This window comes from Papaver somniferum, chromosome 3 (genome assembly GCF_003573695.1).
Source record: "Papaver somniferum cultivar HN1 chromosome 3, ASM357369v1, whole genome shotgun sequence".
NCBI lineage: Eukaryota > Viridiplantae > Streptophyta > Magnoliopsida > Ranunculales > Papaveraceae > Papaver > Papaver somniferum.
The window spans coordinates 22205098-22218597 of NC_039360.1; the positions used below are offsets into that span (position 1 = coordinate 22205098).

Genomic DNA, 13500 nt, shown 5'->3' on the forward strand with positions numbered 1-13500 from the left:
GCCAAGCTTTATAGGGTACACCTCTGCTTAATGCACCTTAAACCAACGCCCTATATATATATGTCTTGTTGATTTTTACAGTTAAAAATTCTAGAGAGGATGAAAATGTACCAATTCCATATGCTTACGTGACAACAAGTTACGGAAATAGTACCATAGCGGTGCAATATTAATTCCCGAAAGATGCTCAACTTATGAATTGCACCATATGATCTAATTTCTCTCTTAGTCAGCATTTCCTAAAGGCACAACACAAGCGTGAGATGAAGCTTCATCTGATTCAATGACACATTTTTTGAGCATGCATCGTGCAAAAAGTGCGGGTGTCACACTATTTCCCCCTTTAAAGAAGTTTGTTCCGAACATTCAAAACAAAAACTATTGTTGACAATCTTTCTCGGTATAGATATTCTGAGCATATGCCTCATTCCATGATACTCAGAAACCACAATAGGTTCTGCAGTTCGTAGTAATCACTAAATAGGAATTTATGAGCATACTACCCATATCGCATACCTGGGAATCCCAAGAGAGTTCACAATGCTATTGAAAATATCGATTTAGATCCCCTAAGCATGTGTCCCCCACCACATACTCAAGATTTCCAAAAGGATATCTCAACACGGGATCTTAAGTGCGCGTCCCATACCATACTCCTAGAATCCCCAAAGTTCACAATTTGATAAGAGTCATCGAATATGACAAGTGATTCTTAACGCAAAACTTTGAGGATCAAAAATGTTAGAGCATTCGGATGAAAGCCTACCGTTACATCTAACAATCTTCCAGTTAGCTCCATCCTGTTAACGCAAATTGATACATATAACGGGTGGGGATGATCAGTCACATTGTCTACCTATCATTCTGAACGGTCCGGGTCACCAACTATCTGGTAGGTCCCATTTTCTTGGAAAAATCACAGTACTAAATGAGGTCCAACACGATTTGCAAAGTAACTGGCATAGCAGTTACATATTTTCTTCACGCGCAACAATTAGTCTACTCTTCCAACTTATCATTTTTTTCAAGAAAAAATTGTAGTCTCAATACAAATGAACACCAACGAGTCTATGACTCATAGTCCCTATTGTTATCTCGAAATTTTATCTAATACCAACTATAATGGACCGGAAAATTAGGCCTCTGGAACCACAACCAGCAGGCCGAAACTTCCCGATACGCCACTCGTAACTCAATAACCGGGACTTAATGCTTCTAGGCTCACCAGGAAAATATACTTCGATTTGTCATTGTAAACATGCTTCGAAATCATGATTCCTTAAGTGTATATTTTATATCGTTCCAACTTACCTTCGTTTTCTGAAGGGCGCAAGGTCATAAAAGCTAATGCTGATGCATTTTGTAGGCATCACTGATTTACGAGTCATGTTCAAGCATAAGGCATGGCTTGGAATTGCACATATGCTATTTCAGGCTTATTTACATCTTCCTTACTTCCGACCGGTATTGTTGAAAGAATGCACGATCTTGCTCGCTATGTTATTGATGATGCAAGTGGCTTTTGCAAGCTTCCCTCACTTTCATATCGGTTAGCTTGCTTTCCCGTCTATGTACAATTCACAATTGGTTCAATCCCCTACATCAAATGTCTTGATCGTAAGTATGAGCATCCACCGATTGGACTTCATCAAGTATGGCCAAAATAATCTCTTTCTTCCTATTGGTGATCCAGATGAGAGTTACCATAATATCACAATCACCTTGCAATTATATGATATGTGCGATAAAGTGATGGACCAAGGATGCCGCAACTTATTTCGGTTGCCTGCATATTCTTCTCTGTACTTGAAGGGATAAGGCACAGACTGTTCATCATCTCGGAACTGGAAACTCGATCCAACCCGTATCGTAAGGCCAAAGCCAAGCAAAGCCTAGTATATATAGGCCAAAATTCTTTTGCATATAATGCGTAAGAGTGTGCATCATTGGTGCCGTTTAGTTCGAAAGTATGCGTTTTCTAGATCGGGCTATGCGAATTATTGCAATTCACCTTTCCTTCTTTTTTCACCTTTCCGATGAATCTTGGTTTAGCAACACTTCGATGATGATGCCTAAGCATCATGAAGGTATCTCGAGTAAGAAACACATAAAGATGATTTCGTATCATATATGCTTTATCGGACAAACTTTATGACTTAAGGATGCATTTTTTCTTAATGCACCTTCAACCAACACCCTTTCCCTCTATGTTATATTGACTAAAAGTTTGGGTGAATATGGGCATGTACCAAGTCCACCTGCTTTCACAACAATGAGTTTCAAAAATTGCACCGTAGTGGTGCAATATCAATTTTTAGCCAATGCTCAACTTGCGAATTGCACCAAAGTGGTGGAATTTTTCTCTTGGCCAGCATCCAACTATCATAATGCACCATGATGGTGCAACTTCTGTTCTGGGTCAACATTCCCTGAACGCGCAACACAAGCTTGAGATGAAGGTTCATTTCATTCAATGATGCATCTTTGAGCATGCGTCATGCGGAAAGTGAATTAAGTCCGCTTGCCTAGGATTCGATCTTGGTGTTACAATATACTTATGTACATATTAAATCAATGTAAAGTTGAAGGTAACGAAGAACTTTTCTTGGTTAGTTTTATTTCCGTTCCTGATTGACAAGATCATCTCCCATCGACTAAACATAAGCTTTCCCGCAAATTGATAAAAGGTTGGCTTTTCTCCTGATTGATTTAGCTTTTCTTAAATATTTAGAACATTTAAATCCACTAATGTTATTTTCTTATGATTTAATAATTACAGCAGTCTCCACCAAATAATAATTTGTTCATCCGATTACAAGCTCACAACATTTAATTTGGAATTAGATGAAGTTGTTTGGTTTGTACAACCTGTAATTCAACGATTGGGCCTTCAAATCCTTCAAATCCATTTTTGTTACCGTTGCAGACAACATTACTTGTCAAGCTTCCACGAAGCAACTTGTGTAAAATTAAGAAAATAATGAGTTTTATTTTTATTCAGACTATGAATTTCTTTTATAATAGAAAAAAAATCGTGGTTTTAAAGTGGGCTTCATTTATTCATCGAGAAGAAGATATTTGTAAATCAGCCTGATAAAGTCTTTCAAATTCGTAAAATGCTAGCAAGCAACTCTTTAAAAGATGTACGGTGCTTCATTTATACTTGTTATTCATTTTTTTTTCTTAGCTGGGTGAATACTGTAGACCTCTAAAATTCTGAAAATCTTTAATTAGTCATTTATTTATTTTCTGTTTCATGTTTAATCCTCCCAATTTTAAACTTTAGTCCTCCTATTTCTTGAATATAGAGTTTACTCAATCTTGTATAGTTTTTTTTAGCCCCCTTACCACTGACCATATGATTCTTTTTTTTTAGGGGGATGTACATTGGTATATTTGCTAAAGACACTTTGTGCACCATTGATTGCATTATGAAAACAGCCTGAAATGTTTTTGTATTTTCTTACATCAATTAGTAATTGATTGTCAAGCTGCCACATGGAATTTGGTGTAAAGTAAAAGCTTGACTTACACACTCCCCTGCTATTACACTAAACAGATGTCAGCGACTTAAGCAAGGTCACAATAAAAACCTTGATAGGTAGTTTATTATCATGAAGTACCAAACCATACTGTTTTTTATGCACTGCACATGTTTGGTCTAGTTCTATAATGCTATAACAAGAATTTGGCCATTAAAGAGGTTCAAATGTGTAAATTAGTAGATGAAAAAGGGGCATTGCATTGTTAATAATAAATAAAGTTTGTTTCGCCATGAGAATACATGATTCACCTGTAAACCTTACTCTTTTCTTGATACAAGTTGAGGAAGAAAAAGAAACTGAGAGTAAATAGTAGTGATATTCAAGTGTTGATCATCAGAATTCATCATAGAATAGGCGGTGCGTATTTCTTTTATCTTAATCTTTAATTCGGGACTGTTGCTAAGTTTCGAACTCATATCAGTTCTTATCACTCCATTAAAGAGACATCTTTCTCGTAATTCTTGCTTTCTTAATTTCTTTTTGTTTCTTGGCTAGATGTAATAAAAATATAATTAATGCATTTGCCAATCTCAACCATTGAAGTTATGCAGTAGTACTACTCATTATAAGAAAGTGCAATGAACACTATCATATGAGGAAAATCGACCCAGCTAGTTTACACTATCTCTTCTGTTTTATGTCATGTCACATTTTTCATTTGTGCCCAACATAGAACAAAAAAAAAAATGAAAACCTATGTTAGGGTTGATACTTACATTTTAGAGTTGCTAGCTAGGCTTATCTTTATCAACTATGATTAACCTCCCTACTAAACTAACCAGTGCTCTAAACAGTAGGATGGTTTCTTGAGGGAAAGTAGAACTACCCATTCATAGAAATATTAGCTATGAATTTTAATTTCATTTTGATCTTGGCCGTTACCTCTACCGATTTTTCAATTATTTTAGGCTATGCTAACTTTTTTTTTCCAGTAGTTTTAATGCGTATGGTATACATTTCGAGGGATCGTATAGGTACCTAATAAGTAATCGTATTTAGGATTTCAGTTTTCAGACACGTATCGAATTATTATGACTACTCCAAGATAAATATAGCCTTCATTTTTTTTGCTTCTGCTTTTTCATGAATCACACATGTTATGTTTCAAGTAAAAACTTAATATAATAAAACGTATGATAAATAAAAATGCAAAAAAAAAAGTAAAAAAATTCATTAATGTCATTTTTAATGGCCTAGGACTGGTGAAAGCTATGTTTAACTGAACCATCATTTAATTTATTTATTTATTTTAAACCCTCAAAGCTATAAAAAGAGTTTCATTTCATTTCATTTAGTGTGCATCAAATGATATGTGCAGTTTTGAAACAAGTTATACGTTTTACAGACGCTATAAATTTACTCCTATTGTCTTCTGTTTCTCTCCTCTTGTCTTTTCATGAGGGCTGTGAGTATTGAGAAATTACTCCAGCTGGGAAAGACAACAGCATTGTTTGGATTCCGGCAGCAACCTTCGTCAACTAAGAAAATGCGAGGAAAAAATTTGCCAAGTAAAGTTGTTGTCATCCTATGCATTGCAAGTTTTCTTGCCGGTTCGCTTTTCACTAACCGGACAAACTGGAACCGGACATCATCTTCTGAGAGTAACAATGAGCATGGTGGTAACAGACATCCGATTGCAACTGTAGATCATCTGGAGAATAAGCAACTTTCACAAATCAAGACTGCAGATTGTGATCACAAAAGGGTAAGTTTTTTTTTTTTTCTTAGTAACCTGTGGCATTCAAATATGCGTTAGTGGTGTGTGTGCACCGTTGGATTGCAGCAGCATTCATTTCAATGGAAGAAATGAATGCTGCTGGAAGAAACTCCTATGTGTCCACTGGAGGAAAAAAAACGCCGTTCATGGTCTAATTGAAATTGTTCTTGAATATTAGAAGCTGGCTGAAGGAGATCCTGGAGATGTCATGGGAGAAGTGTCAAAGACCCATGATGCAATTCAGTAAGTCCATTCCTTTACTAAACTTTTACCATGTAACTTATATTTTTGATTGGGCTTATAGTTTACCATTTAAGTTACTGACATATAGTAATGTTGGTAGATCACTTGAAAAAACAATGTCAAAGCTGGAGATGGAATTGGCAGTGAACCGTATGTACCATAATAATGATCCTGCAACGCACGACGACGACGCTAGTAAAAACCATACACTGCAGAAAGCTTTTGTTGTCATCGGTATTAATACTGCATTTAGTAGCAGAAGGCGTAGAGACTCTATCCGCGAGACATGGATGCCCACAGGTACATAAACTTACCCAAAATGTTGCTGTAATTTCAATAGAACTGTCCATTACGCAATGTTTATTTACAAGCAATTTGGAAATGTTAATGAAGGAGAGAAATTGAAGAAATTGGAAAAGGAGAAAGGGATTGTCATCCGATTTGTCATAGGGCATAGTTCGACTCCAGGTGGTTATCTTGATAGAGCAATTGATGCTGAGGAAGCACAATACAAAGATTTTCTTAAACTTGAGCATGTAGAGGGTTACCATGAGCTGTCTGCTAAGACTAGGACTTACTTTTCCGTGGCATCTGCTATCTGGGATGCTGATTTCTACATGAAGGTGGACGACGATGTTCATGTCAATTTGGGTGCGTCTTTTTCCCCTATAATTCTTGCACTTCTATTTAGAAAGAAAAATCTTTTACATTTGCTTCCTTCTAGTGATTTATTTTTCTTTTTTGTATAGGTATGCTTGTCACTAGATTGGCAAAACACAGATCTAAACCAAGAGTGTATATTGGGTGCATGAAGTCTGGTCCAGTTCTATCTCAAAAGTAAGTTGGTTTCAAGGTTTGCCTTATATTTCGTAGGAACTAATTGCTAGAATTGGCCAGTGGCTTCTCTTCGCATAATATGTACTGCTGTTGGATGATGCAGGGGAGTGAAGTATCATGAACCAGAGTTCTGGAAATTCGGAGAAGAAGGGAATAAGTACTTCAGGCATGCAACTGGTCAAATCTATGCCATCTCCAAGGATCTTGCTGCATATATCTCTATCAATTCGTAAGCTTTATCTTTCTTCCTACCTACTAGTTTTGCATAGCAGAGAATATGCTTTTCCCCTGAGCCTGAGGGTTTGAATTACTCGAGTGCAGGCCTATACTGCATAAATTTGCAAATGAGGATGTTTCACTTGGCTCATGGCTCATCGGATTGGAAGTTAACCACGTTAATGATCGCTCTATGTGTTGCGGGACTCCTCCAGGTAATATTTTAAAAGCATTTGCAGCTATAACAACAATTGCAGATTTTAATGTTGAAATGAACGAACTCAACAAAATATTTGCAGAATGTGAATGGAAGTCGCTGTCTGGAAACGTTTGTGTTGCATCATTTGATTGGTCTTGCAGTGGAATATGCAAATCTGTAGACAGAATGAAAGATGTGCACACTGCATGTGGGGAAGGAGATGAAGCTGTGTGGAAGGTTGACGATCTTTAGATATCTGACTCTGATCAGAAAAGAAAAAAGAAAATTTTCTTCTCCCAAGTTATTTAGTTATCTTGTTCCTTTCATGTTGTATTTCTTAGATTTCATCTTCCAACCCCAATCGCATTTTAAGGTTTGTATTCTAATCAACTTTCAATATTGTTTACTCAGTATTTTTCCTGAGTATGCTTTTACTGGTATGTTCAACCTACAAGCCTGTCTGGATCTGGGTTAATGGTTTGACGACAAGTAAATAGAACGAAAACCTAGAATGATGGAATTATAATAAAAGTGAAACTAGAAGTACAGACTAATGATTCTACAATTACATAAACCATCTGCAAGCACACATTCATGTGTATATGTCGAGCACAAAGGTTGACATAAAACCGACTTGGTTTCACCATCCAAATTGTTCATGTGCAAGCAGAGGAATAATTTGAGAGGCAGAGAGAGAAGGTCGAAAGATGAACATCAACACTTCTTTACTCTTCTGTTTCGCCACCAGCCCCTTTTAGATGCAAGTGCTTCTCCCTCCTCTGGAAATCCGTTAATCCTTTACCGCTGCCAGTTACACCAACTTTTCCCTTTGGATCTTCTGGTGACTTGAAAATGCTTTCACGTTTGCGGCCAGTGAAGAAACCGGTCTGGAATATCATAAAAAAAATTGATAAACATAAGTTCCCGAAGGAAATATAAATCAAAGTAAACTTCAAGAGCAAGAGTTGTGTATTTGATGGAAAAGCCAGGAAATCACATGCAGGTGAAAAAGATAGTTGGGGCCCTAACCTTTTTAGCCTGCCCTTTAGTTGTCTGAAATTGCTGCCAAGCATTCTGGCGCTTATTCTGTGTGACTTCAAGCTGCTCAAACCTATTTTTTGACTTGAAGGCATGTATCTTCTTCCGCTTAGCAGCTTTCTGCAAAAAAGAATAAAAATATAATTAAACATAAGAGAAAAATCAAAACAAGTACAGCAGAATGTAGAATGCAAATGGGCACCTTCTCCGCTATCCATTATTTTAGATATGAAAAAAAAAAAAAAAAATTGGGCATGGAGATATTTTTTTTGTTATCAGGAGCCTTTCCCGAGGTGTCAAGACGCCATATAAAGTGACCAGAGCACAACTTTAAAGAAAGTGTATGTAACTAGAAGTTCTTACCACATTTTCAGAGTCATCAGGGTCTACTTTCAGTTTTGCTGGTAGGGCCTTCGATTGGTAGTCGACAGCAGCTGCTTGTGCAATTTTCCTTTTGAGGGCTTGCTTTGTAGCTTCAGCTTCTTTTTCAGCTTCAACCAAAGCATTGACAACCCCTTCTTGGATTGGCCTAACATTGTCAGGATCCACCTATTCACACCAATGAATGTCAGGAATATATCTCAGAAGCGATTAACTTAGGAAGAAAGATCATAACAAGGAATATTGGGAGGACAGAGAACATAAACATTTGAATACAGTATTTTATCAAAAACCATTTAAAGAGAAACATTTCAGATTTGTGTGGCTAATGAAGGAATATTTAGCTGATATCCTCCAATTCTACATGAACATACTACCCACATGCGCACACACTGGTGGGTCATCAGGGAATGTGTCCACAGATAGAAAGAGGAGGTCAAGGAGGCAGAACCTCAAAGGAAATCTACAGCAGGAATCAGGGATTTTTATTATGTCAATTACTGGTTCCTTGGTTTATCAAATAAGGGCACCTAGAACACCTTCTGGGTTCTAAACAGGTACCATATGCAATAATGCATGTAAAACCAAAAATGACTGGTTGCATTCACATGAAAGTTGAAACACTAATGGTATTCTTCGTCTTTCACTTAGTCAGTGAGATTGAGTTACGGAAAATATTGTTTAGACCAGTTGAAAGCTTGCTATATCAAAGCTTGTTTACTCAAAGCTTGCTTCTCTAGGCTTGCTATGTCATCAGATTATGGCACTAAAACCTACTTTGGAAGGAATCCCAGCTCAAAGACAGATAGCTAGAACACCTAGTTTGTGAATTCCGTGTTTATTTCAAGTAAGATGTTGCATGTTATTTTTCTATTAGATCAATCATATTTATGATAATCCAGGGGCGGGATTTTGGATATGTATTACTACACTAAGCAGATGACAGTTGTTAATACTACAATAACCTCAGTCTACTCTTCCCGTTTGCTAATAGAGTCCATTACTCCATTTTATCGTCTAATGAGAAAGCATAGTTTTCAGAAAACAGTATAATAAAAGAGTAGGGCCAGACAAACCATACCTCTTCTCTGTTACCCCATCCCTCGAAATGCACATAGTACCCATTTGGAGTCAGAGCTTCAACTGTTGCGTCATACCTGAACATTCAACTAATCAAACATACAGAAAGGAAGAACATGTAAAACAAATTAAAGAAATAACTAGAAAGATGAACAGTTTGAATTTCTCTAATAAGTACATACCATTCTCCATCGTCACTCCAAACAGCCTGTATTTTTGTGCCAACAGGAAACTTCTGAAATGATTCGGACAAGTGGTTTGATGCCTAGGTATACAAATGAGTGCAATAGGCATCAGTAGACAATAAAAGGGATTACAGCTGAAACATTACTTTAAGGACTGACAAGCTCTGAAATACTCAAAACAATCGAATTTTCAACCAACCCCAAATTATTTTTCTTTTTAACCAGATATCCACAAAGATTAAAAAACAACTTAACAAGTAAAAGCTACCTGTGTATACTCGGAAGCCCCTTCAGATTGGGGCAAACTGGGAGAAGCACCAGCATTGGTCCCACTATCAAGCCCAGTAAATTCACCTTGCTTAGCAGTTGCCAGGAGTTCCTCTGTCAGTGCAATTACCTGCATTAACAAAATGTCTTGCAAACTAAATCAAGAATGTACTGTTTGAAAAAATCAAGCATTTCATTGAATAAACCCCAATTTATATAAATTTCAAACTTATAATCTCAGCATGAATATCCGAATCTCGTGGAAGCAAGCAGGCAGACCATCACGACACATAGCACACCTGCACAGGAACCAAGATACGAGTGATGGGCATCCATGATTGTTCTAGATATTAAGTCTTCTTTCTTATTTTAACTGTCTCTACTGCTTCCATTCCGGACCAAATGACCAATCTTTTAATATAAGGCTATAAGCACTATCCTCACCTTTTTCAGATATAAACAAAAACAAATACCACCACGGATATTCCTCAGCCATTATGCAGCCAAATCATGCTGCCCTGCTTGAAGACATAATAATTTCTTGAAATACAGCAGAAAGGAGAAAAAAACAAAAGTAAGGGGAATACATCACGAGAGTGTAGGTCAGTTCTCCTAATAGGTGGTTTCCTAGAATGCCTGTGGCTAAGAAGATCTGAATTTCCAAATGAGCATCATCTCATATACCAGAAACAAATGTCACATATACTATAGTGTCGAAAATTCTCTTATTAGACTCGAGAACTCAACGACAGATTAGAGAAGCAAGAACAAAGAAAAAGAGAGACAGAAGGTTCAAAGGATCTACTAAATTAACATTGACAAAACTCACCTCTTGAAGCTCCTTTTCCATGTCTGCATATTCAGAATTCCCAGGGTCATCCACCAACAGCTCTCGAACCTTTCACATAAAAAAATAAAATAAAACAAAATCAGTAAAACACTACACTTGGAATACAAATTTTCTACTTTATAAACACACTACTGAAATAACACCAAAGATTGTGGTTCTCTTTTTTCCCCGGCCCTCCTACTTTCCTTATCCTCATAGTAATGGGAAGTGGTTTTCATCCCACAAAACAACTTAATCCTCATAACAAGATTGAACTGATATTGATATATTCATATACGTCTCTATCGCCCATTGAATTGAAACAAGACACTGCTATCAATTTAAGTTTATCAAACTTTAGACTAGTTTTTCCCCCAAAATTTCAATTGTTTTTAAATTGAACACAAAGTGTCACCATCAAAATTGTTAATCGTTAAATTTATTTAATTCTTTTTTTTTACATTGAACACTAAAGGGTATCTCCAAGAACTCTTAACAAAGCTCAATTCATAGGAGAAAACAAAACCCACTACTAACTCATCTGTTTCTTTCTAGGTAAAAATTGGTCAATTGGGATGAATACTGTCCCCAATTAACAATTGCAATGATTCTCCACAAGTAATCTATAAGTAAACCCTAATTTTAAACAAGAAAAAACGTACGAACCTGTTGGAGCTGTTCCTTGTAGGTAGAAAGATTGGAACCAAGTTCCTCAATGCTTAATTCTTCTTCGCCTTCCATTCTTCTTCAAGTTTCGTTCTTTGTTTCTGGTTCTGATGGTGGTTTAAGAGATTTTTATTGATTTTGATTGATTTATAAGTGAAAGGATTTTTGGAGTTGCGGAATTCCCCTCTTTCCAAAATCTAGTCTAGTATATAAAGGTCGGGTGTGGTTTTATACTCCGAACTCGATGGTTAAGGGCTACCCAGGCAACACTGGGCCTGGCCCTTATCAGAGACTACGGCTGAGTCGGTCGGTATTGTAGTCCGGCGGTTAAATGCACGTATTAACAGCAGCAGTATACGGTCGCAATTGAACAGATCGCGAATCGATGAATTAGTGGGAAAGCGCCATGGAGAGCAACAAAAGGCCATTGGTGACAGCAGGACTTGGCGAGATGAGTAGCAAAGGGAGTTGAAGTTGTCCCCTTACAACAGCCTACTGCACACAGACTATGTATTCACGTACCTAGTTGTTCTACTTCAGGAATTTATTCCACTATATTGTACTAAATTTTAAGTGAAAAATATCACCGTACACGGAACCACAAATCTATTCCCATGAATGTTGAGGCTTAGTTATAGAAATTTGTGACTAGAGAGATTCCAACTCTTAAATGCCCCGGAAAAGGAAACCAAAAAACTGTGAACTGTAGCTGTGTTTCGGCTCTGTGGGCGTTGATAGTCAGTTTAGTCCCACATTCCCTAGTTTATACAAAACAGAGATTGGTTCAGATAGGCTGAGCTTTCACTTAAGTTCCGATAAAATTGGAACGATACATAGAAGATTAGCATGGTCCCTACGCAAGGATGACACGCACAAATCGAGAAATGGTCCAAATTTTTTTTAATTTTTTTCATCTCTGGCGAGGCGGGCAGGATTACAGATTGTACTGTACTTTCCCTACTCAAACTAAAACAAGCTGGCCAATCCAGTTCCTTTAAAGTGAGATGTAATTGATCATGTAACTAAACTGCATACCTTTTCGACTATCGAAGAAGAGGAATGCTGAAGAGAATAATAAGAAGATCTCTTTAGGTATTTTTGAAACTTTGGTTTTGTTAAAATTTGTTTATTTATTGGCTTTTGTTTACATGATTTTTGAGGTTTAGGTTTGAGTTTTATGTTTCAGTTAGCTCTCAATCCATTCAAAGACATGGAATTTTAAGTAGATAGATGTGAATGATATGGTGATCATGTGTAATCCTGCAATGCTTTTTTTTTGTATAAGCTTAGTTTGGTTACTTAGAATTTGAAGATTAATTTCAGTTGGTCTTTTCACATTTTGCAACATAATTTCTTATTGTGTTGTGCTTTGATATCAGCTGCAGTTTGGAGCTTACCTTCATATATTATTTTTAAAATTGGAGGCTTACTCGCAAGCTTGCTGTTGTCTTTGGACTTTGCGAGAGAACTCCTGCTCCGTTCTCTACCACATTAATACCGGCATTTCCTTTTTCCTGTTGTGAGAAAATCGCCTAGGATGAGCGAAAGTCCCCTTATCAATGCCCCCGCAATTATTCCAGGCCGGCTTCACTAGCACCCATCTATTTCTCCATTAAGGTCTCAAATCATTTGATATCTAGTTCTTACCAGAAAGAATCACCCGACTGATACAACATTCTGCTTAGGCATGTTTTGAAAAATTGAGATGCTAACTAACTGGTGCAGGTTCCAGTTTTGAAAAGAGCACACAAATACAACATTCTGTAAGGTTTTTACTGAACGGGAGAATAGCGCTCAAATGCATCATGTCGGACCTGTTTCAAACTGCGTCACAAAGAAGAAGCCTGAATGTTTTTATTAGATACGGTGCGCACCAGGCCATTTGCAGAAATGCAACGCTTTATATTAGTTTTGGAGGGGGTGCACCAGGCCATTTGCAGTAGTGCAACGCAAAGGCGACGCGTGAGAACCTATTACGGTGATGCAAGTGACGCATAATGATGACGCGTTACAGAGTTGCAGGCCAAGTCAGTATAGCCGTAATGGCGCATCACCGAGCCATAATAGCGGTATACGGTATAGATTGTCAAGTGCCAAGAATGGCATAACCTCACAGGGCCAACGAAGTGCAAGTGCAGCACTTCATTGTAAAGACATTTGGCTAAGGGATGAAGCTATTGACCGACACAATGGAGCTTCATTAAGGTAAAGGCAAGACCATGCCAAAGTTGCAAGATGCAAGATGCAACATGCAACATGCGAGTTGGCATGTTGGCATGTCCATGGAATTGAGTTAT

At 37.3% G+C, this 13500-nt stretch overlaps 2 protein-coding genes and 1 non-coding gene across 6 annotated transcripts; 2 read left to right on the forward strand and 1 right to left on the reverse strand.

The window, feature by feature from the left end:
- The first annotated feature begins 4854 nt into the window (after nt 1-4854).
- Nucleotides 4855-7158, forward strand: LOC113355524 (probable beta-1,3-galactosyltransferase 8). 2 transcript variants are annotated; one of them, XM_026598395.1, is made up of 8 exons: nt 4855-5250; nt 5441-5505; nt 5606-5805; nt 5899-6156; nt 6255-6342; nt 6446-6571; nt 6664-6773; nt 6858-7158. In XM_026598395.1, exons 1-8 carry the CDS (start codon nt 4942-4944, stop codon nt 7007-7009), a joined length of 1308 nt encoding a protein of 435 aa, XP_026454180.1. In that variant the 5' UTR covers nt 4855-4941; the 3' UTR covers nt 7010-7158. The 2 variants fall into 2 exon arrangements, with proteins under 2 accessions (XP_026454180.1, XP_026454181.1); XM_026598396.1 differs by having other exon boundaries at nt 5444-5505.
- A 95-nt stretch (nt 7159-7253) lies between these two features.
- LOC113355525 (survival of motor neuron-related-splicing factor 30-like) lies at nt 7254-11405 on the reverse strand. Of its 3 annotated transcripts, XM_026598398.1 has the most exons (9): nt 11204-11291; nt 10538-10606; nt 10153-10226; nt 9710-10007; nt 9439-9521; nt 9258-9333; nt 8159-8344; nt 7787-7915; nt 7254-7644 (listed from the first exon to the last, which is right to left on the reverse strand). In XM_026598398.1, the coding sequence occupies exons 4-9, from the start codon at nt 9842-9844 to the stop codon at nt 7483-7485; spliced, it is 771 nt and encodes a 256-aa protein (XP_026454183.1). In that variant the 5' UTR covers nt 9845-10007; nt 10153-10226; nt 10538-10606; nt 11204-11291; the 3' UTR covers nt 7254-7482. The 3 variants fall into 3 exon arrangements, with proteins under 3 accessions (XP_026454183.1, XP_026454182.1, XP_026454184.1); XM_026598397.1 differs by lacking the exon at nt 10153-10226 and having other exon boundaries at nt 9710-9838; nt 11204-11405; XM_026598399.1 differs by lacking the exons at nt 10153-10226; nt 11204-11291.
- Nucleotides 11406-11996: 591 nt separating this feature from the next.
- LOC113362322 lies at nt 11997-12102 on the forward strand. Its single transcript, XR_003365697.1, has one exon. It is a non-coding gene; the product is annotated as a U6 spliceosomal RNA (small nuclear RNA).
- Nucleotides 12103-13500: the final 1398 nt, after the last annotated feature.

Bases quoted from the DNA above. Each gene is read 5' to 3' on its own strand.
- LOC113355524 (XM_026598395.1), top strand. From the start codon at position 4,942: ATGAGGGCTGTGAGTATTGAGAAATTACTCCAGCTGGGAAAGACAACA. The intron at 5,251-5,440 runs GTAAGTTTTTTT...CTTGAATATTAG, and splicing joins CAGATTGTGATCACAAAAGG to AAGCTGGCTGAAGGAGATCC. The intron at 5,806-5,898 runs GTACATAAACTT...ATGTTAATGAAG, and splicing joins CGAGACATGGATGCCCACAG to GAGAGAAATTGAAGAAATTG.
- LOC113355525 (XM_026598397.1), bottom strand. From the start codon at position 11,278: ATGGAAGGCGAAGAAGAATTAAGCATTGAGGAACTTGGTTCCAATCTT. The intron at 10,607-11,203 runs GTTCGTACGTTT...TTTATGTGAAAG, and splicing joins ACAAGGAACAGCTCCAACAG to GTTCGAGAGCTGTTGGTGGA. The intron at 8,345-9,257 runs GTATGGTTTGTC...TGGTGTGAATAG, and splicing joins GATGGGGTAACAGAGAAGAG to GTGGATCCTGACAATGTTAG.